The 24,564-nt window shown below is 41.7% G+C and overlaps 2 gene segments (V, D, J or C); both read right to left on the bottom strand.

Moving 5' to 3' along the window:
• The window catches only part of LOC141556155 (immunoglobulin lambda variable 9-49-like), a 1,090,947-nt gene that overhangs the window by 1,033,358 nt on the left and 33,025 nt on the right, over positions 1-24,564 (bottom strand).
• LOC141552169 (immunoglobulin lambda variable 4-60-like) lies at positions 14,030-14,603 on the bottom strand. The segment is given in 2 exon segments: positions 14,030-14,412; positions 14,534-14,603. Coding segments are annotated over 2 exon segments (429 nt in total).

A 24,564-nucleotide genomic window follows, 5' to 3' on the forward strand; every position in this document is an offset into this window, starting at 1 on the left:
ATGATTGGGTAAAACAGCAAATCATAGACATAATTAATAACTTCACCCAAGAAAATGACAATAATGAGACATCATACCAAAATGTGGGGGATACAGCCAAAGCAGTAATAAGGGGAAGTTTTATGTCTCTACAGGTCTACTTGCATAAAATAGAGAAAGAGAGGGCCAACGAATTGGGCTTACAACTAAAATTGCTAGAAAAGGAACAAATTAAAAACCCCCAGACAAACACAAAACTTGAAATTCAAAAAATAAAAGGTGATATTAATAAAATTGAAAGTAAAAAAACTATTGAATTAATTAATAAAACTAAGAGTTGGTTTTATGAAAAAACCAACAAAATAGACAAACCCTTAGTAAACCTGATTAAAAAAAGGAAAGAGAAAAAGCAAATTGATAGTCTTGAAAATGAAAAGGGTGAACTCACCACTAATGAAGAGGAAATTAGAACAATAGTTAGGAGCTACTTTGCTCAACTTTATGCCGATAAATTCGATAACTTAAATGAAATGGAAGAATACCTTCAAAAATATAGCTTGCCCAGATTAACAGAGGAAGAAGTAAGTAGTCTAAATAGTCCCATCTCAGAAAAAGAAATAGACCAAGCTATTAACCAACTTCCTAAGAAAAAGTCCCCAGGACCAGATGGATTTACAGGTGAATTCTACCAAACATTTAAAGAACAACTAACTCCAATGCTAAGTAAACTATTTGAAAAAATAGGGATTGAAGGAGTCCTACCAAATTCCTTCTATGACACAGACATGGTACTGATACCTAAACCAGGTAGATCGAAAACTGAGAAAGAAAACTATAGACCAATTTCCTTAATGAATATTGATGCTAAAATCTTAAATAAGATATTAGCAAATAGACTTCAGAAAATCATCCCCAGGAAAATACACTATGATCAAGTAGGATTTATATCAGGAATGCAGGGCTGGTTTAATATTAGGAAAACTATTAGTATAATTGAGCATATTAATAATCAAATTAATAAAAACCATATGATCATCTCAATAGATGCAGAAAAAGCATTTGACAAAATCCAACATCCATTCCTACTAAAAATTCTTGAGAGTATAGGAATAAATGGACTATTCCTTAGAATAATAAGGAGCATATATTTAAAACCATCAGTAAACATCATATGTAATGGTGATAAACTAGAACCTTTCCCTGTAAGATCAGGAGTGAAACAAGGTTGCCCACTATCACCATTACTATTCAATATAGTACTAGAAACTCTAGCCTTGGCAATAAGAGCCGAGAAAGAGATCCAAGGAATTAGAGTAGGAAATGAAGAAATCAAATTGTCACTTTTCGCAGATGACATGATGGTATACTTAGAGAACCCCAAAGACTCTGCTAAAAAGCTATTAGAAATAATTCAGAATTTTAGCAAAGTCGCAGGATACAAAATAAATCCACATAAATCCTCAGGATTTTTATACATTACCAACACAATCCAACAGCAAGAGATACAAAGAGAAATTCCATTCAAAATAGCAGTCGATAGTATAAAATATTTGGGAATATATCTACCAAAGGAGAGTCAGGAATTATATGAGAAAAATTACAAAACACTTGCCACAAAAATAAAGTCAGATTTAAATAATTGGAAAGACATTCAGTGTTCTTGGATAGGCCGAGCGAATATAATAAAGATGACAATACTCCCCAAAATAATCTATTTATTTAGTGCTCTACCAATCAGACTCCCAAGAAACTATTTTAATGACCTAGAAAAAATAACAACAAAATTCATATGGAAGAATAAAAGGTCGAGAATTGCAAGGGAACTAATGAAAAAAAAGTCAGAGGAAGGTGGTCTAAGTGTACCTGATTTAAAGCTATATTATAAAGCAACAGTCACCAAAACCATTTGGTATTGGCTAAGAAATAGACTAGTTGATCAGTGGCATAGGTTAGGTTCACAGGGCAAGATAGTGAATAAAAATAGCAATCTAATCTTTGACAAACCCAAAGATCCCAAATTTTGGGATAAGAATTCATTATTTGACAAAAACTGCTGGGAAAACTGGAAATTAGTATGGCAGAAACTAGGCATGGACCCACATTTAACACCACATACTAAGATTAGATCAAAATAAATTGGAGGAACATGGGATGGTTTACCTCTCAGACTTGTGGAGGAGGAAGGAGTTTGTGTCCAAGGGAGAACTAGAGACCATTATTGATCACAAAATAGAACATTTTGATTACACCAAATTAAAAAGTTTCTGCACAAACAAAACTAATGCAAACAAGATTAGAAGGGAAGTAACAAATTGGGAAAACATTTTTACAGTTAAAGGTTCTGATAAAGGCCTCATCTCCAAAATATACAGAGAATTGACTTTAATTTATAAGAAATCAAGCCATTCTCCAATTGATAAATGGTCAAAGGATATGAACAGACAATTTTCAGATGATGAAATTAAAACTATTTCCACTCATATGAAAGAGTGTTCCAAATCACTATTGATCAGAGAAATGCAAATTAAGACAACTCTGAGATACCACTACACACCTGTCAGATTGGCTAAAATGACAGGAGCAAATAACGATGAATGTTGGAGGGGCTGTGGGAAAACTGGGACACTGATGCATTGTTGGTGGAGTTGTGAAAGAATCCAACCATTCTGGAGAGCAATCTGGAATTATGCCCAAAAAGTTATCAAAATGTGCATACCCTTTGACCTAGCAGTACTACTACTGGGCTTATACCCCAAGGAGCTACTAAAGAAGGGAAAGGGACCTGTATGTGCCAAAATGTTTGTGGCAGCCCTTTTCATAGTGGCTAGAAGCTGGAAGATGAATGGATTGGAGAATGGTTGGGTAAACTATGGTATATGAATGTTATGGAATATTATTGTTCTATAAGAAATGACCAACAGGAGAAATACAGAGAGGCTTGGAGAGACTTACATCAACTGATGCTGAGTGAAACGAGCAGAACCAGAAGATCATTATACACTTCAACAATGATACTGTACGAGGACGTATGCTGATGGAAGTGGATTTCTTCAACATAGAGAAGAGCTAATCCAATTCCAATTGATTAATGATGGACAGAACCAGCTACATCCAGAAAAGGAAACTGGGAAATGAATGTAAACTGTTATTTTTACCTTCTGAATCCAATTCTTCCTGTGCAACAAAAAATTCGGTTCTACACACATATATTGTATCTAGAATATACTGTAATATATTTAACATATATAAGACTGCTTGCCATCTGGGGGAGGGGGTTGGGGGAGGAAGGGAAAAAATCTGAATAGAAGTAAGTGCAAGGGATAATGTTGTAAAAAATTACCCATGCATATATACTGTCAAAAAATGTTATAATTATAAAAAAAATTAAAAAAATAATAAAAAATAATAAATTCAGGGTATAAAAGAAGCATTTCTGTAATCTAGTATGAAAGGTACCAATATATTATATATGAGATGCCATGCTTTTTAAATATGTAGTCAAGTTATCATGTTCATTTTTTTCCTCTTTCCCCCAACCCTAGACATGGCCACCATTAGAGACAAATATGCTTCCTTGTATAGGAACTCCCTTCCAATTGTGAATTTGTCACTTCCCACAAAACCAAGTCAAGTCAACAAGTATTTATTATGTACCTACCATGTGTGAGGCATTTAAGTGCACAGTAGAGACAGGAGGCAGGTTAGAGTTAGAGTAGGGTTAGTGATTGGGATTCAAAATCCAGGACAGATCTCATGATCTGAGAGGAAGGGGTGGCCTAGGTGCTCTTAGTGGTGTGACTTGCCATGTCTCTAAGTTGATCTGATTTTTGTTGTGCATCATGATAAATGTGGAAATATGTATAAAAGAATTGTATATGTTAACAAATATTGGATGACTTGCTGTCCAAAGGAGGAGGTGGGGGAAAGGAGGTACAAAAACATTGGGAACTCAAGGTTTTTCATGGATGAATGGTGAAAATTATATATGCATATGTTTTGAAAATAAAAATCTTGGGTTAAACAAAGAGATAAGTGCCATTTGACCACATGTGCAAACATGGAGAATCCAGTTGGACAGATTCTGATAAGCCTTTTTACCTTTCCTTTAAAATCAAGCTTTAAAAATAACGGAGCACTAGAACCAACAGGGGTTGGAGTAAAACAATCTTCCAGCCCAAGACAACTTGGAAGGTCAGCGGGAAAGTTTTGTCTCATTTGATTGAGAGTGTAATACAGCCCAGTGTAAATAATACCCCTGCAAACCTACTGTGGGTCTTAGGGATAACTGAATCAGAGGCTGGTACAGCTTTCAAAACTCATCCACAGATGCTGATGGAGTCAGACAAATAGTCAGCAGGAAATTATAGGGTACCCTTCAACGGTACTAGGTGCAGGACTGGTATTGTCCATAAGCAGTTCTGGGTCATGATCCAAAAGCAAGGGGAAAAACTATTGTCCTAGTGTTTGTGGCCCCAGAGAGGTAGTTACCCTAGTCACAGTTCTACAGCAGCAAAGAGTGTTCTCAGACCAAGAAAAACTTTTTTAAGCAGCCAGAAAGAAACAAGAGAATCATAGGATAATACAAGATTGGGCAACTTTTATATTAAAGGTTCAGAGCACTTTTATACTGAAGGACAAAGGCTTTAGGCATTACAAGCAAGAATCACCTACCAAGCAAAATGGAATATAATCCTTCAGGGGGGAAATGGATATTTAACAAAATAGAGGACCTTCAAGCATTCTGATGAAAACACAGCTAAATGGAAAATGCAAGACTCACATGAAACATTAAAAAAATAAAATAAAAAGTAAGGCTATATGTTATTATAACTATTGATATTAGAAATGCTAGCTATAGCAATCAGAGAAGAAAAATAAATTGAAGGAATTAAAATATTCAGTCAGGAAACAAAACCAACACTTTTTCTTTCTTTTCTTTTTCTTTTCTTTTTCTTTTTTTTTTTTTTTTTTTTAATTAGGATCCATGTGCTATGGATGAAGGCAGATGATAGATAAAATGGCACCTCAATCACTGGGAGAAACACATCACATGTCAGCTCACCTTCTGTGGGCTCACAGAAACCATCATGGGAAAACCTCCATAAAGCATCTAGCAAGAGCCTGTCTGGATGGGCAAGATGGACAAGTGGGCTCTACTGGAAACTAGCTCCATTTTATGACTTCAAAATGTGGCGATTTACCAGAACCCCAAATTAGGGAGTAAGATATCAATGTCAGCTTGGAAATGGTGAGAGATCTCTATTTCTTGAGCTAATTCTAATGAAAAGTTTTCTCAAGGATCTTGCTAAAGACTTCCCATTTTTATGTGAAGACCCTTTGAGTAGCTAATGTGATGGGATTGTATTCCTCAGTTTGCTGCATGCAGAGATGGTGGACTAGATGGATTAAGAAGAAACAGGGATAGTCCCAAATCCAGAGCAATATTCAGGAAGGATGATGGACTTAAGGGGAAGCAAGGAAAGAGGGTCAGTCACCTGCAGTTCTAAGTGATTCCAGGAGAGGGGAAACAAGGCCAATTTTTGGCTATTGGGCAGGAAAACATGCTCAGCTGTGATACCTAGAGAGGGGGAATGAGAGTAAGATGAAGGGAAGAAGACAGAATAGGAATTATGGGATGCAGACAGAGTGGAGTGGGAGCACATCCTGGAGCTTCCCCAGAAGTCAGAGCAGAGAGGCACCTAAGTAATTAGGAAGTGCAGAGGTCAAATGACCTTTTGGATATTAATTTTGGTTCCATTTCCCCATCTGTAACATGGAGTTCATAATACCTACTTCTCAAGGCTATGGTGAGAATCAAAATTTATTACATATACAGGGCTCACCATGCCTTAAAATGTAAATGTTTATAAATGTTTTTCTTCTCAATATGAGGAAGCTCTTGTCACAGCCATTCTTCTCTGGAAGCTTTGGGAAGTATCATCATAGTTGCCATCTATTCCTCCCATCATTTTCTCCCCTAGATTTGCCTCCTCTGGTTTGCTCTCCAGCACAAATAGGCCTCCAGGAGTCAGTGTCACTGTGGCCCTCACTCACTACCCAAGCACAGAAACATACAAACCTCCTTTGTACTTTCCTCTTTTTACCTTCAATTTTTAAGATTTCCTAGTTAGTTTTGAATTGGAGATTTTCTAGACTTTTTCAATTGCATATGAAATTCATTGGTCTGCTCTTCCTGTATTATTTAGAGTTAAGCTTTTAGAAAGATTCATTTTCATTGGTTCACTGTTTTTGCTATATCTCATAGGTTTTAATATCTGCTATTATTCTTGTCCTCTTAAATTTAGTGTTAAGGTAAAACTTTCCTGTAACGTACTGTTGTCTCCAGAAGCTGCCAATCGCTCTCTGGGAGGAGATCTGCTGTGTCAACTCAAATCTCTCAGACAGATTCTTCTTCCTATAGAGAGCCAACTTCCCTTCCTGCAGAGAACAGCCTCAAGTCTCATCTAGAAAAAACTCCCTCTTTCTTCCAGAGCTGTCCTCTTTATCCTCATAGAAAATGGGCGTGGGATAATGCAAGGGCTTCTGGGAAGAAATACTTCAACCAATGAACTTGCTCCCACTAAGCATGCAAGCTCTTCCCCACGAAAGGCCGGCACTAGAGAATTGTCAAGTACCGACTTAGAACTTAATAAGAACCTAATATCTCATTATCTCATTTGCACTTAGTAAGAACCTAACATCTCCCCCTTTCTTTTGATTTAGAACATATGGTGGTCATAACCTTGAAACATAAATCCATCAATATGGGAGGCATTACACATAATTACATAGATTACACAAACACATAGTAACATAATATATGCTAGAAGTATGTAACAAATAACATGATCAAATAATCATAAATTGAGAATTTATAAATGTCCATAAGTGCATTGTCCATTAGTCTCATCTTGTGTTAGGAAATCCAATGATTCCTGCTGGTTTTTAAAGTTTTTTAACAGTCTTCTTATTAGCCATGCTCTTTCAGTGTCAGATGTTTCTTAGATTTTCTCCTTTGTTTTGAGGTCTTTCTCTTTTTCTGTCTCTCTCTGATGGACAAGGCAAATACCACTCCTTGGCACCCATCTGATTCCTTCTCCATCTGAAGAAATACAAGCAAACCCTCTCCCCGAAGCAGTTAACCTATCTGGTCCCTTCCATTCACCACTTTCTGGGTCTCTCCACATCAACTGGTGATTATCTAAGGACAGTGGAGCTGCTAGCACTGGACACTGCCCTTCTGGTGGGTTATAAAACCTGTCTGCTGGAGCCAGTGAATCTTTGTCAAAAATTAGAAAATTAATGGTATAGAGAACTAAATTTAGAAGTTCTTTAGGGTTATCTGTGCCCCCCCCCCCTTTCTTTTGTTTTTGGAGGAGTGTCTTAATGTCTCTGTTTCTTCTCTCTACTATTGCCTGACCTTGTGGATTAAAAGGTATTCCAATAATGTGTAAAATCATATACTGTGCACAAAAGTTGCCAAAAGGTTTAGAAGAATATGCAGGTCCATTATCTGTTTTTATTTCTTGTGGCACATCCATAATTGCAAATGCTTGGATAAAGAATTCAGTGACCACTCAGGCTGTCTCTTTTGCTGTTGGCACTGCAAAAGTGAATCCTGAAAAGGTATCTACTAACATGTGGATAAAAGACAGACGACCAAAATATTTATAATGGGTCACATCCATTTTCCAGATTTCATTGGGTCTCAGACCATGAGGATTCTTCCCTAGAGGGAGTGTAGGAGCGTGGAAAGGAAGACAAGCTGTACAGCTTTTTACTATGCTCCTAGCTTCCTCTGTTGTGATTCCAAATTGTAAACGTAAAGCTTGAGCAGCCTGATATTTAGAATGAGGTTATTGTGCTTCCTGAAATAAAGGACTACTGGCTAACATGGCTAGAAGACTATCTGCCTTTGAATTTCCATCAAAAATAGGACCTGAAAGTCCACTATGTGAGTGGACATGCAAGATATAAATCTTGCCTGGATGTTTTCTCACTTGCTCTTGAAGTTCCTTAAAGAGCTGATAAATATTAGAGGCTGCAAATTTTATTTGGGCTGTGGAAATTCTTTGTACTACACCTCCTGAATAGGCTGAATCAGTAATTATATTTATGTCTCCTGGGTAATAAGTAAGAGCTAGCATGATAGCAAATAATTCATTCTGTTGAGTGGACTGAAAAGGTGTCCTGACTAGTCTCTTTATGGTTAAATCATGAGAGTATACAGCACAAATGTTTTCTTTGGAGGCGTCTGTAAAGATTGTTGGTCCTTTAAGAGGAACTTTAGAAACCTTTTCTTCAGAAATACATGGCCAATTATGTAGTAGCCGAGTTTAACAGAGACCCATGTGCAAAATTTGAAGCTGTGGCCAATAAAATTTGCCATTCTGGGCTGGTCTCACAGCATACATTAATTTGTGCCTTAGCATAGAATGTGTATATTTTTTCAGGACTTATTCCAGATAATTATATTGCGCTCTTAATAGCCATAAATAAAATTCTAGCCACAAGCACTGGGTAAGGAGTAAGGCTTTGTTCTGGTTATGCTGGGAGGTTCACCCACTCAATCACACTGTCTCCTTGATGAAGGACTGCTGTGGGTGCCTCTTTTGTAGCAAATACTGATATTCCCAAGGGTTTTTGAGTGACTCTTTCAACCACATTGGATAAAGCCCGTTCAACTTCTCTCAAAGCCTCTTGTGCTTCTTTTGTAAGCTGGCATGGTGAATTTAAAGCACTTTCTCCCCTTAAAATGTCATATAGAGGTTGCAGTTGATTTATAGTTAGGCCTAACACTGGATGCATCCATTGGATATCTCCTATTAATTTTTGGAAATCATTTAAGGTGTTCAACTTCTCTGTTCTTAAAGAAAGCTTTTGTACTGTGAGTGTCTTAGGATATACTTCATATCCTAAATATTGAAAAGGAGCATGACTTTGAATTTTTTCTATACCTATATGCAGTTTGTAGTACTTTAGTGTTTCCATGGTCTTTTGTAGACATGCTTCTAAAAGCTGTTCCTCAGGTGCACATCCCAAAATATCATCCATGTAATGTAACAATATTACTTTTGGAAATGCTTTTCTTACTGGAGCAAGAGCAGCAGCAACATACATTTGGCACATAGTAGGGCTGTTTTTCATTCCCTGTGGGAAAACTGTCTATTCATATCTTTTATAAGGCTCAGCCAAATTAACACTAGGCACTGAAAAAAGCAAATCCAGAGGGATAGAATAGAAACAATCCTTAATGTCTATAACCCATAGAGGCCATTCTCTTGGCAACTGAGTAGAAGATGGAAGTCCAAGCTGAAGAGTTCCCATAGTTTCCATCTGTTCATTTACTCTTCTTAGATCAGTTAACATTCTCCATTTTCCAGATTTCTTTTTCACCACAAATACTGGAGAATTCCAAGGACTTAGAGAAGGCAGCAAGTGTCCTTGGTCAACTTGTTCGTTCACTATGTCTAATAAGGCCTGAATTTTATCACTTCTTAAGGGCCACTGTTCTACTCACACTGGTGAATCAGTCTTCCACTGAATAGGAACTGGTGAAAGTGCAGGTAGGCCTTCAACAGCAGCCCTGCCTAAAAAGCCGAAGTACTTATTTGTAATCCTATCTGCTGTAAAATGTCTCTTCCCCACAGATTGATGGGGATTTTTTCGACCACAAAAGGAGTAAAAACTCCTGTTTCACCTTCAAATATCCATCTCACAGGCCTAGCACTACCTTCTGCTGCTATTAATCCTCCTACACCAGATATGTAGGTGTCTGCCTTAATCTTTGGCCAGTGACTGGGCCAATTGGCACCTCTAATAACTGTACGATCTGCACCCGTTTCTACCAATCCTTCAAATGATATTCCATTTATATAAATAGTAAGGATAGGTCGGTCAGCTGTCACAGCTGCTGTCCAATATATTCCTGGATTTTGTTCATTGGAGTCAGAATCTAGGTGACTATCACTAGGTTGCTTATTAGGGGTATGTAACAATAAGCCTGATGCTACTACTTCTCCTGGTTGATAAATCACATGTTGTGTACCTGTATTAGTGACTGGGATATTAGCTACACATTCTCCAGTTTCCCACATCAGTGTATGGATGGACACTGTTTTGTAGGCACTCTCAGAAGGTGAAATGGTCAAGCCTACTGTGCCTGGAGGCATAGGATCCATAGAATCAACAGAACAGATTTCACTTCTCCAGGGAGTATCTCAGTAGTCTCTACTGCACACAACTCTATTTTTCCTAATTTCAATCCATTTCTTCCATCTGATTGCCTTTTGGCTGATTGATCATGTCTTAAAATTCTCTGGATGTAACCTCGGCTGCCATCATGCCCCACTTGGTGGACTGAAGCTGGGCCCCACCTCTCATTTCCCTGGGTCAATCTACATTTGGAGGCCCAAAAGGACCCTTGTGACACTTTGGACAGGGAGTTTTAGGTCTTCTCTCACCCTGTCTTCTCACTGTATCTCCATATCTACACTGAGCTCTTAGATGCCCAATTTTTCCACATTGAAAACATCGCCGAGTTTCTCTAGAAGTTCTTTGCCAGGAGGGACCCTGTCTTTCCACATTCATCATTGTCTGGGTGTAAAAATCATTTGTTACCACTGTAGCACAGCGTCTTTTGATCTCCTCTAAAGGAGCATCTTTGTCTAATCCCCATATAATTTTTTTTTGAAATCTCCTTGGCATTTTCCTTAGCCAGATGTCTGGTCATTATTTCTGTAGCTGCATTTTCTCCAATAATTCTTTTGATAGCAGTTTGCAAATGTCCCACAAAATCCGCAAAAGGTTCATTGGGACCTTGCTCTATTTTATTGAAAGCCTCTCCCTGATCTTTCTGTCCAGGGAGGACACCCCAAGCTTTTATTGCAGCCTTAGTAATTTGCTCATATATTGTTATGGTATAATTAATCTGTTCTGAATTCTCTCCATACCAACCTTCACCAGCTAAGTGCTCAAAAGTGAATTGTGTGTTAACTCCTATTTCCCAATTGCATCTGACTTGGATTTTACATAATTCATGAAACTCTGCAAGCCAGAACAAATTTTCTCCAGGTTGCAGGCATGTCCTTGCTATGGATTTCCAATCATTCGGGGTTAGGACTTCATAAGACAAACCATCTAGTAACATTTTAACATAAGCTGATGTAGCCCCATAAAGGGTACAACCTTTTTTCAAATCTTTAATCTTATTCTAATCTAAAGGTACATATCTTCTCCTTTTTTGACCTACAGAGTCAATCTCTTCATTCACAGGATATGCATGTATAAAATTACTTATATCCTGTCCTTCTCTCTTAGCTTTAACCAATGCCTTTTCTAATCTTATCATAGGCTTAGGCTGCTTCACAGGCAATTCTGTTTGTGTTTCTGCCTCTTCCCCTCCTCCTTCTTGCTCGACCCCTGAAGGGTTAATTGAGGGAGGACATGGGAGATGCTCCTGTTGCTCAGAATTGTACTTAACTTCATTGTTATCTGATTCATCCTTTTTACCTAGTTTAGTTGACACTTCCCCATTTTGCTCCTTCTTCTCTTCCTTTTGAATAACATTTTTTAAAGCCATTTGGATTAAATTGTAGGTATTGAAGTGTATCTTTGGAAATTGAGTTTGGTCTGGAACCAAAGGGCAAAATGTCACAAGGGCAATTGTAGTGTTCACCCAATTGCTTTCCTACTAATTCCCATTCTTTTTCCAGAGAAAAACAAGGATATATGACCTTCACAGTTTTTAAAAGTTCAGTAATCTCCTCCAAAATTATAATCAATCCTTGGCTTTTCATAACCTTGATGATGCTTTCTAAACATTTTCCTTGAACAGAAGGCGTTTGCCCCATTTCACTAATTGCTGGTTTAGCCCTTTAAAAAGTTCCTTTTTTATCTATTAGGACTCTCACTTAATTTTTAACAAAGTTTCCTTGTTACTCACGGTTCTGGGTCAGAGAGACTGAGTTCTGGATCAGAGGCTTTTCCACTGGAATCAGGATCATGTCTTTCCCTGTTCAGGCACCAAATTGCAATGGTCCAGTCTCACTCCTCTGAAGGGCTCAGAATAAGTCCTTGTCAGGATAAGCAAAAGTCCTTGCCCCACATTGGGCACCAATATGTAACAGGCTGTTGTCTCCAGAAGCTGCTGATCGTTCTCTGGGAGGAGATCTGCTGTGTCAACTCAAATCTCTCAGACAGATTCTTCTTCCTGTAGAGATCCGACTTCCCTTCCTGCAGAGAACCGCCTCAAGTCTCATCTAGAAAAAATTCCCTCTTTCTTCCAGAGCTGTCCTCTTTATCCTCCTAGAGAATGGGCGTGGGATAATGCACTTGCTCCTCCTAAGCATGCAAGCTCTTCCCCAGGAATTCACAAGTAAAACTCCCAGTAAAGGCCTGAATTAGAGAATTGTCAAGTACTGACTTAGCACTTAGTAAGAACCTAATATCTCATTATCTCATTAGCACTTAGTAAGAACCTAACACTTTCCCACTTCAGGTTCGGGGCAGATTTGGAAGGCTGGGACAAAACAAGCAAACAAACACCAGGTCTGTACAAAACTATTAAGTTTCTTAAATTGAACTGCTTTGAAAAGAAAGAAAATGCTCTCAAAATTTGCAAATCAGAAATTCATTTCAGCTTTCTGGGACTCGGTTTCTTTCTCTGTAAGATGAGTGGACTGGTCCACTTACAACTCTATCCAAAGTCCCTTACAACTCTCCATGTATGATTCCTTACACACCACAAATCAAGTATACGTATTAGTCACCTGCTGTTTCCCTAGTCCCATGGATACAAAACAGGCAAAAGCTGCCTCTAGTTTGAGGAACTCACAGCCAAAGGTGGTGGTGGGGAGAACATGTGAACTTCATCAAGCAAACAGCCCATGAAAGAGACTAATTGGAGATAACAGAGAAAGCACTAAAATGGAGGAGGTCTAGGAGAGACTTCTTTGAAAGGAAGGTAGGATTCTACCTGAGACTGGAGGGAGGAAAGAAGCTGGAGATGAGCAGGGTTAGACAGCTAGGCAGGGAACACAGCCAGGGCCAATGGGCAGAGCTGTCAGACAGGGGCCCCGGGCAACAGCGAGGAGCTCATTGTCCCTGGCAGGTGGAGAAACAGGTGCCTGAGGATTTAAGGAGCCAGCAGGCCAGAGAGGTGGGAGGAGGATTGGCCTGAAACGTTTTGAAGGCCCAAGAGAGGACTCTAAGTGTTATACAGGATGTAAGGGGGGGGAGGGGGGCAAAGAGATGACTGAATAGAGGAGACAAGATGGTGATAAGGTCAGATCCAGGCTTAAATATGCTGGTGTTCTGGCTACTGTACGAGGTATCTGTGGCTCAGGCCTCATGACCCCTGGCTGTTGTCCCAGGGGCCCCTTCACCAAGGATCATTTCTCTTTCCAAAAAGGAGCCGGGCCAGGTGTTGTGGGGAAACCAGGGCAGAGGATCTCTCTAGCCTCCTCTCTACTTGTCAAAACATGAAGAGTGAAGGCTCAGATAAATCTCTGCCTTGTAGTCTCAATGGGACATGGGCAAAATCCAGGTTCTGGGGTCAGAAGATCTGGGAGCAAGACCTAGTCCTAGCATGTACTCTAAGTCTTACCTCAGACAAGTCATTGAACAGCCTGGAGAGAGAGAGAGAGAGAGAGACAGAGAGAGAGAGAGAGAGAGAGAGAGAGAGAGAGAGAGAGAGAGAGAGAGAGAGAGAGAGAGAGAGAGAGAGAGAGAGAGAGAGAGAGAGAGAGAGAGAGAGAGAGAGAGAGAGAGAGAGAGAGAGAGAGAGAGAGAGAGAGAGAGACAGAGAGAGAGAGAGAGAGAGAAATAGAGAGAATCACAGAAAGAGAAAGAGAAGTAGAAAAAGAAAGAACAAGAAGCAGGAAGAAGAGGAGGGAGGGAGAGAGAGAGATGGAAAGACAGACAGACACACAGGCAGAATAAGTCATAGATATAGAGGCAGAGGCAGAAAGAGGAAGAAAGAAAACAGTGTGTGAGAGAAAGAAGCAGAGAGAGAGAGAGACCTTCTGGTGCCCTGGCAGCTTGGGCTGAGTCAGCAGCCTGGGTAAGGACAGGGCTGGCACAGAGGTTTTTGTCCCACTTCCCCACTGAATGTGTCACTGTGATAACCATTACTATCACCTGCCCCACAGTAATAATCGGATTCATCCTCAGGCTGGACGCTGCTGATGGACAAGTAGCGATCGGCCCCAGATCCGGAGCCCGAGAAGCGGGCGGGGACCCCCTCGCCCTTGTTCTCACCTCCACTGCTGGTGACATCCATGAGGAACCGAGGGGCCTTTCCTGGGCTCTGCTGGTACCATGCAATTCGGTAATTGCTGTGCTGACTGCCCAGGGTGCAGGAGAGTCTGGCCGTGGCATCCAGGGACACAGACATGGAGGGAGCCTGAGTCAGCACAGGCTGGGAGAAGGAACCTGGAAACACAGACAGACATGAATGTCCCAGCATGGAAGAAAGGGGGGAAGTGCTCGGAGACCCTCCCAGGAGACCCCAGGACAGGGAGGGGGGAGCAGGAGGAGCAGGGCCAGCCCTGACCTGAGCAGAAGCTGAGCAGCAGGAGGCAGAAGAGAGGCCAGGCCATGGTGCGGGAGACCCAAGAGCTCTGCTCCCCAGAGAGAACCGGCGGGGTCTGGGCTCTGCCAGGCCCCTCTTATCCTCTCCCTGAGATGGGCTGTGGAAGGGGAGGGGCTGGATGCAAATTTGGGCCTTCTTAAACAGCCCTGAGTCCTAACTCTGCATTTTCTCAACCATCCCCTGAGTCCTAAATCTCAGGTCACAGGTCCCATAAGGAAGATGGGTCTCTCAGGGGGAGGGGATGGAGCCCAGCTGAAATGTCACCCATGAATGATTCCAGGGGTCAGAGTAGCCACAGCCAGCTGGGCTCCTCCCCCCTGAGATACCCAGATGCCTCCTGCCCCCATTGCCAGCCCAAATCCAGTCTCACAGCGGCCCCTAGTGGCCTCAGGCCCCCAGTTAATCCCCAACCCTCACTTGGAAGCAAACCCCAGAGGCCCCATAGCCAGGAGACCCCAGCTTGTTGCTCATCAGTCCCACAAGGGGCCATTTGCAAACAGGAGAATGTGATCCACTGGTGCAGGAGAGAGCAGCCTTGTGGGCTGTGGATGTGGATGTGACCTTGCAGTAGTCATTGGCTTCGGTCATTTTCAGACCAAGGTTTGCTTCTAGGACTTCTCTCCATCACTCCCCAGTCACACGTGCTCCCGGGAGGACATCTAGTGGTCGTGTAAAGCACCAGCACTTCTAACAGATTACAAAGAGTAACCCAGAACAGGAGGACAGACTGACACCTCAAAGGGGGTTTGTATGGAGCCAAGTCAGGGCCTTCTGCCTCCTCCAGGCCTGTGTCCCCCTCACTGGGACACGTGACCGCACATCTGTACTAGAGTCTCTGCCCAGATCTAGGATCCTCCTCTATTTTCTTCTGGCCGATCCGGCACTTCTGTCACTCTCCTCATGTTCTTCCAGTTTTCCCAAAGATATGGCGTCATCAGCTCAAGCACAGAGTTCCTGTCTCCATTCCCTCAGTCCCGGAAGCTGATGGGGCCCTCAGGGAGACAGCACCGAAGTGCCAGCCTCAGGATCCACTTAGATTCTGCTGAAGAAGCTTTCCTTTCCCAGCTCTTCCATAGGAATCTGGTCATGGACAAGGAATGAAGGTACCTGGAGCATTAATCAAGTGCTCTCTGAGGCAGCTCCATGCTAAGGGCTGGCGATCCTGAGGAAAAACAAAGACAGCCCCAGGTCTCAAGGAGCTCCCTGCTCCACCCAGGAGGATCTCAGCTATGGTCAGATGGAGAGTTCCCCAGTCCTGCTGCTGCAGCTGTAAAAGAGGATGATTCTCCTTTCACTGCATTTTACTGGTAAAAGCTGTAACTTGGTGGTGGCGACCATTTCTGGAGCTGAAAACTTTCTGGACAAGGACCTTCTTTTTTGGAGTATTGGACTGTCACGAGTTCAGGATCTACTGGACCCGTGGCCAGGCTGCATCTCCCCAAGGTTATGTCCCCGGCATGGGATAAAGGTGTCCGGGCCGCTCTCATGTGGCCATCGTCCCATGGGTGGGTTTGTCGTATTCTCAAGTATGAATATGTAACTGTGAAACGTGACATGGAGGGCCCACTCTGGCCGTTGGGCCATTCATGTTTCTGAAGATATTTGCAGGAAGTCCATTCCATCTTTCACAGGATTCTGAAGAGGGAACTTTGTACAGCAGCAGCTGAATTGCTTCTGTTGCTCAGAAATTTTTCAGTCCTGTCCAACTCTTCCTGACCCCTTGGAGGTTTTCTTGGCCAAGGTACAAGAGTCGTTCGCCATTTCCTTCTCCAACTCATTTGGTAGTTGTGGAAACTGAGCCATAAAGGTCACTTGCCCAGGGTCACCCAGCCAGTAAAGGTCTGAGGGCAGAGCTGAATTCAGGCAAATGTGGTCTTTTTGATCCGGATCTGGCACTGTACCGCTTCACCAGCTGGCTGCCCAGAGCTACACGTTGCATTCTCTGCCATTTCATTGTGTGATCTACTTTGTCTGAAGTCTGGACTCCTTCCTTACAAGAACATTCCTATAGAGCTGCCTGGCAGATTCCAGATCTTAAATTAAAATTAGAAACCTGTCCGTTTCTATTCAGAATCCTGTAGGATCCTCTCCTTTCTCTCTTTTTGTGGTATACTTTTGGGTGAGTTCATGTGTGCTGTCCCCTGTCCTTTGGATTTTATTCTTGGATTGGAGCCATTGAAGAGGCTCTTTCTGAAGAAGAGTCTGATTTCACTGTTACCATGGTGTTTTCCACCTCCTTCCTCTCCCTCATCCTCATTTCACACTTCTCACCTGTTCTCATGGGATTCAAATAGAATCGATGCTAGGATAAGTTTCTATCCTGCTTTCTGTTGGTTCAGGAACCGAAGGCTTGGAAGCTTTCTTCTTTGGGATAAACACCTCTCATGTCAGCTCACCTTCTGTGGGCTCACGGAAACCAACATGGGAAAACCTCCAAAAAGCATCTAGCAAGAGCCTGTCTGGATGGGCAAGATGGACAAATGGGCTCTACTGGAAACTAGCTCCATTTTATGAATTCAAAATGTGGTGAATTACCAGACCCCCAAATTAGGGAGTAAGACATCACTGTCAGCTTGGAAATGCTGAGAGATCTCTATTTCTTGAGCTAATTCTAATGAAAAGTTTTCTCAAGGATTTGGCTGAAGGCTTCCCCTTTTTATGTGAACAAGGTTTGAGTACAGGTAATGTGATGGGATTGTATTCCTCAGTGTGCTCCAGGCAGGGATGGTGGACTAGATGGATTAAGAAGAAACAGGGATAGTCCCAAATGCTTAGCGAAATTCAGGAAGGATAAAGGGCTTAAGGGGAGGCAAGCAAAGAGGGTCAGTCACCTGCAGTTCCAAATGATTCCAGGAGAGGGGCCACAAGGCCAATTTTTGGCTATTGAGCAAGAAAAGATGCTCAGCTGTGGTACCTAGAGAGGGAGAATGAGAATAAGATGAAGGGAAGAGGACAGAATAGGAATTATGGGATGCAGACAGAGTGGAGTGGGAGCACATCCTGGAGCTTCCTCAGAAGTCAGAGGAGAGAGGCACCTAAGGAGTCAGGAAGTGCAGAGGTCAAATGACCTTGCGGATATTAATTTTGGTTCCGTTTCCCCATCTGTACCATGGAGTTTATAATACCTACTTCTCAAGGCTATGGTGAGAATCAAAATTTATTATTTATAAAGGGCCTACCATGCCTTAAAATGTAAATGTTTATAAATGTTGTTCTTGTCACATTGAGGAAGCTCTTGTCACAGCCATTCTTCTCTGGGAGTTTTGGGAAGTATCATCATGGTTGCCTTCTATTCCTCCCATCATTTTCTCCCCTAGATTTGCCTCCTCTGGTTCACTCTCCAGCACAAATGGGCCTCCAGGATTCAGTGTCACTGTGGCCCTCATTCACTGCCCAAGCACAAAAACATACAAACTTCCTTTGCACTTTCCCCTTTCTCACGTTTGATTTTTAAGATTTCCTAGTTAGTTTTGAATTGGGGATTTTCTAGACTTTTTCAATTGCATATGAAATTCATTGGTCTGCTCTTCCTGTATTATTTAGAGTTAAGCTTTTAGAAAGATTCATTTTCATTGGTTCACTGTTTTTGCTGTATCTCATACGTTTTAATATCTGCTATTTAAGATCACACAATGAAATGGCAGAGAATGCAACGTCTAGCTCTGGGCAGACAGCTGGTGCAGCGGATACAGTGCCAGATCCGGATCAAAAAGGCCACATTTGCCTGAATTCAGCTCTGCCTTCAGACCTTTGCTAGCTGGGTGACCCTGGGCAAGTAACCTTTATGGCTCAGTTTCCTCAACTGCCAAATGAGTTGGAGAAGGAAATTGGTGTTAAGGTAAAACTTTCCCACTTCCGGTTGGGGCAGATTTGGAAGGCTGGGACAAAACAAGCAAACAAACACCAGGTCTGTACAAAACCATTAAGTTTCTTAAAATTGAACTGCTTTGAAAAGACAGAAAATGCTCTCACGATGTGCAAATCAGAAATTCATTTCAGCTTTCTGGGACTCGGTTTCTTTCTCTGTAAGATGAGTGGACTGGTCCACTTACAACTCTATCCAAAGTCCCTTACAACTCTCCATGTATGATTCCTTACACACCACAAATCAAGTACATTTATTAGTCACCTGCTGTTTCCCTAGTCCCAGGGATACAAAACAGGCAAAAGTGGCCTCCAGTTTGAGAACTCACAGCCAAAGGTGGTGGTGGGGAGAACATGTGAACTGCAACAAGCAAACAGCCCATGAAAGAGACTAATTGGAGATAACAGAGAAAGCACTAAAATGGAGGAGGTCTAGGAGAGACTTCTTAGAAAGGAAGGTAGGATTTTACCTGAGACTGGAGGGAGGAAAGAAGCTGGAGATGAGCAGGGTTAGACAGCTAAGCAGGGAACACAGCCAGAGCCAATGGGCAGAGCTTGCAGACAGGGGCCCCGGGCAACAGCGAGGAGCTCATTGTCCCTGGCAGGTGGAGAAACAGGTGCCTGAGGATTTAAGGAGCCAGCAGGCCAGAGAGGTGGGAGGAGGATTGGCCTGAAAGGTTTTGAAGGCCCAAGTGTTATACAGGATGTAACAGGGGGAGCAAAGAGATGACTGAATAGAGGAGACAAGGTGGTGATAAGGTGAGATCCAGGCTTAAATGTGCTGGTGTTTTGGCTACTGTACGAGGTATCTGTGGCTCAGGTCTCATGACCCCTGGCTGTTGTCCCAGGGGCCCCTTCACCAAGGATCATTTCTCTTTCCAAGAAGGAGCCGGGCCAGGTGTTGTGGGGAAACCAGGGCAGAGGCTCCCTCTCCCCTCCTCTCTATTTGTCAAAGTCAGAAGGCTGACTCTCCCAGGAGAGCCCAGGACAGGGAGGGGGGAGCAGGAGGAGCAGGGCCAGCCTTGACCTGAGCAGAAGCTGAGCAGGAGGAGGCAGATGAGAGGCCAGGCCATGGTGCGGGGGACCCGAGAGCTCTGCTCCCCAGAAAGAACCGGCGGGATCCGGGCTCTGCCAGGCCCCTCTTATCCTCCCCCTGGGAGCCTGGGATGGGCTGGGGAGGGGGTGGGGCTGAATGCAAATGGGACCTTCTTAAGCTCCCCTGGGTCCTGAATCTGGGCTCACAGGTCCCATGAGGAAGACACATCTCTCAGGGGGAGGGGATGGTGTATTGGAAGCCCTTGCCCCTGTCCAACTGAAATGTCACCCAGGAATGATCCCAGGGGTCTGAGCAGCCACAGCCAGCTGGGCTCCTCCCCACCTGAGATACCCAGATGCCTCCTGCCCCCATTGCCTGCCCAAATCCAGTCTCACAGTGCCCCCTAGTGGCCTCACGTCCCCAGTTAACGCCCCCCCCCCCACACTTGGAAGCCAACCCCAGGGGTCCCACAGCCAAGAGACCCCTGCTTGTTGTTCACCAGTCCCACAAGGGGGCGTCTGTGCACAGGAGAATGTGATCCATTGTTTTCAGGAAAGGGCAGTCTTGTGGGGCGTGGATGTGGATGTGACCTTGCAATAGTCATTGTAAAGCTTGGGTCATTTTCAGACAAAGGTTTGCTCCCAGGTCTTCTGCTCCATCACTCTCCAGTCACGTGTGCTCCCATTAACGTGATAAGTTAATCTTATAATTATAACTTTTTTTTTGACAGTACATATGCATGGGTAATTTTTTACAATATTATCCCCTGCACTCCCTTCTGTTCTGAATTTTCCCTCCTTCCCTCCACCCCCTCCCCTAGATGGCAGCCAGTCCCATACATGTTCAATGTGTTATATATATCACAGACACAATATATGTGTGCAGAACTGAATTTCTTGTTGCACAGGATTGTTGCACTGGATTCTGAAGGTAAAATAACCTGGGTAGAAAGACAATCGTGTAAACAGTTTACACTCCTTTCCCAGTGTTCCTTCTTTGGGTGTAGCTGATTCTGTCCATCATTGATCAATTGGAACTGGATTAGCTCTTTTCTATGTCGAAGATTTCCACTTCCATCAGAATACATCCTCATACAGTATCATTGTTGAAGTGTATAGTGATCTTCTGGTTCTGTTCATTTCACTCAGCTTCACTTCATGTAAGTCTCTCCAGGCCTTTCTGAAATCCTCCTGCTTGTTATTTCTTACAGAACAATACTATTCCATGACATTCATATACCATAATTTATCCAAACATTCTCTAATTGATGGGTATCCACTCAGTTTCAGAGTTTCTAGCTACCACAAAAAGAGCTGCCACAAATATTTTGGCACAGGTGGGTCCCTTTCCCTTCTTTAGTATCTCTTTAGGATATAAGCCCAGTAGTAGCACTGCTGGATCAAAGGGTATGCACAGTTTGATAACTTTTGGGTCATAGTTCCTGATTGCTCTCCAGAATGGTTGGATTCTTTCACAACTCCACCAATAATGCATCAGTGTCCCAGTTTTCCCACATCCCCTCCAACATTCATCATTATCTTTTCCTGTGATTTTAGCCAGTCTGACAGGTGTGTAGTGGTATCTCAGAGTTGTCTTAATTTGCATTTCTCTGATCAGTAATGATTTGGAACACTCTTTCATATGAGTGAAAATAGTTTCAATATCATCATCTGAAAATTGTCTGTTCACATTCATTGAACATTTATCAATAAGCACCAGCACTTTTGACAGAGAATGAGCAGTAACCCCCAGATTGGAGAACAGACCTCAGACCTCAAAGGGGATTTGGATGTGGCCAAGTCAGGGTTCATTCTGCCTCCTCTGAACCTATATTCCCGCCTCAATGGTACATGTGAGCTCCATATCTGTACTAGAGTCTCTGCCCGGCTCTAGGATTGTCCCCTGAAAGTCGGCGGCTGTTTTCTTCTGACCGATCCAACCCTTTCAGCATCTTTCCTCATGTTCTTCCAGAATTTTCCCAAAGATATGGTGTCATCAGCAAAAGCATAGAGTTCCTGTCCACTATTCCATCAGCCCCAGAAGGTGATGGGACCTCAAGGAGACTTGCAACCTAAATGCAAGCAAAAGAATCCCTAGAGACATTCTGCTGAAGAAGTCTTTCCCAGATCTTCCATCATTATCTGGTCATGGACAGGGAATGAATGGACAAGGAGCATTAGTTAAGTGCTTATTGTGGTAGCTCCATGCTAAGGGCTGGTGATCCTAATGAAAAACAAAGACAGCCCTTTGTCTCAAGGAGCATCTCACCTGTAGGTCAGATGGACAGATTCCTTGGTCCTGATGTTGCAGCTGCAAATAATGATGATTCTCCTTTACTTGCAGTTTTACTGGGAAAAAGCTATAACTTTGTGGTGGGGACAGTTTCCTGCAGCTGAAAACTTTTGGTGCAAAAACCTTCTTTTATTGGGTCTGGAACAGTCATGAGACAGTATCTACAGGACCAGTTACCGGGCTGCATCTCCACAAGGTTGTATCCCAGTTGTGGGACAATGCACCCTAAGTTGGGAGCTCAGATATTCCTAAAGGTTGGAAATCTAAATCCGGGACCGTTGTCCTCATAATCTCAGAAGAGGGAGTGGTCAACATGCTCGTAGAGAGGTGACTTACTAGGCCCAAGCAACATCTTATATCTCCTTCCCTCCCCTTCTTTGGAACTTCAAATTTGACAGATAAAACTTTTTGTCAATTAATAAATGCTTAAGGAAATATTGAATATTGACCAATGTATCGATCCAGTGTAGTGATTTTGATGTTTCTTTTAAAATGGGTTTTCTTTTTATTTATTTATTTATTTATTTAAAAAAAATTTTTTTTTATAATATTATCCCTTGTATTCATTTTTCCAAATTATCTTCCCCTCCCTCCACTCCCTCCCCCCATGACAGGTAATCCCATACATTTTACATGTGTTACAATGTAACCTAGATACAATATATGTGTGTAAATACCATTTTCTTGTTGCACATTAAGTATTAGCTTCCGAAGGTATAAGTAACCTGGGTAGATACACAGTAGTGCTAACAATAAACATTCACTTCCCAGTTTTCCTTCTCTGGGTGTAGTTATTTCTGTCCATCATTGATCAACTGAAAGTGAGTTGGATCTTCTTTATGTTGAAGATATCCACTTCCATCAGAATACCTCTTCATACAGCATTGAAGTGTACAACGATCTTCTGGTTCTATTCATTTCACTCAGCATCAGTTGATGTAAGTCTCTCCAAGCCTCTCTGTATTCCTCCTGCTGGTCATTTCTTACAGAGCAATAATATTCCATAACCTTCATATATCATAATTTACCCAACCATTCTCCAATTGATGGACATCCATTCATCTTCCAGTTTCTAGCCACTATGAAAAGAGTTGCCAAAAACATTTTGGCATATACAGGTCCCCTTCCCCTCCTCAGTATTTCTTTGGGATATAAGCCCAGTACTAGCACTGCTGAATCAAAAGGTATGCACAGTTTGATAACTTTTTGGGAATAGTTCCAAATGGCTCTCCAGAATGGCTGGATTCTTTCACAACTCCACCAACAATGTATCACTGTCCCAGTTTTCCCACAGCCCCTCCAACATTCATCATTATTTGTTCCTGTCATCTTAGCTAATCTGACAGGTGTGTAGTGGTATCTCAGAGTTGTCTTAATTTGCATTTCTCTGATCAGTAGTGATTTGGAACACTCTTTCATATGAGTGGATATAGTTTCAATTTCATCGTCTGAGAATTGTCTGTTCATATCCTTTGACCATTTATCAATTGGAGAATGGTTTGATTTCTTATAAATTAGGGTCAGTTCTCTATATATTTTGGAAATGAGACCTTTGTCAGAACCTTTACTTTTAAAAATATTTTCCCAATTTGTTACTTCCCTTCTAATCTTGTTTGCATTAGTATTGTTTGTACAGAAACTTTTTAGTTTGATGTAATCAAAATCTTCTATTTTGTGATCAATAATGATCTCTAGTTCTCCTCTGGTCATAAATTCCTTCCTCCTCCACAGGTCTGAGAGGTAGACTATTTTCTGTTTCTCTAATCTATTTATTATCTCATTCTTTATGCCTAAATCATAAACCCATTTTGATCTTATCTTGGTATATGGTGTTAAGTGTGGATCCATATCTAATGTCTGCCATACTAATTTCCAGTTTTCCCAACAGTTTCTTCCGAATAATGAATTTTTATCCCTAATGTTGGTATCTTTGGGTTTGTCAAAGATTAGATTGCTATAGATGTACCATTTTTGTCCTTTGTATCTAATCTGTTCCACTGATCTACCGATCTATTTCTTAGCCAATACCAAATGGTTTTGGTGAATGCTGCTATATAATATAGCTTTAGATCAGATACACTTAGACCACCTTCCTCTGACTTTTTTTTCATTAGTTTCCTTGCAATTCTCAACCTTTTATTCTTCCATATGAATTTTGTTGTTATTTTTTCTAGGTAATTAAAATAGTTTCTTGGGAGTCTGATTGGTATAGCACTAAATAAATAGATTAGTTTGGGGAGTATTGTCATCTTTATTATATTTGCTCGGCCTATCCAAGAGCACTGAATGTCTTTCCAATTATTTAAATATGACTTTATTTTTGTGGCAAGTGTTTTGTAATTTTGCTCATATAATTCCTGACTATTCTTTGGTAGATGGATTCCCAAATACTTTATACTCTCAACATTTGTTTGGAATGGAATTTCTCTTTGTATCTCTTGCTATTGCATTTTGTTGGTGATATATAAAAATGCTGAGGATTTATATGGATTTATTTTGTATCCTGCCACTTTGCTAAAATTCTGAATTATTTCTAATAGCTTTTCAGCAGAGTCTTTGGGGTTCTCTAAGTATACCATCATGTCATCTGCAAAGAGTGATAGTTTGATTTCCTCATTTCCTACTCTAATTCCTTTAATCTCTTTCTCGGCTCTTATTGCCGAGGCTAGCGTTTCTAGTACTATATTGAATAGTAATGGTGATAGTGGGCAACCTTGTTTCACTCCTGATCTTACTGGGAAAGGTTGCAGTTTATTTCTATTGCATATTATGCTTACTGAAGGTCTTAAATATATGTTCC

Source organism: Sminthopsis crassicaudata, chromosome 1 (genome assembly GCF_048593235.1).
Source record: "Sminthopsis crassicaudata isolate SCR6 chromosome 1, ASM4859323v1, whole genome shotgun sequence".
Classification (NCBI taxonomy): Eukaryota; Metazoa; Chordata; class Mammalia; order Dasyuromorphia; family Dasyuridae; genus Sminthopsis; species Sminthopsis crassicaudata.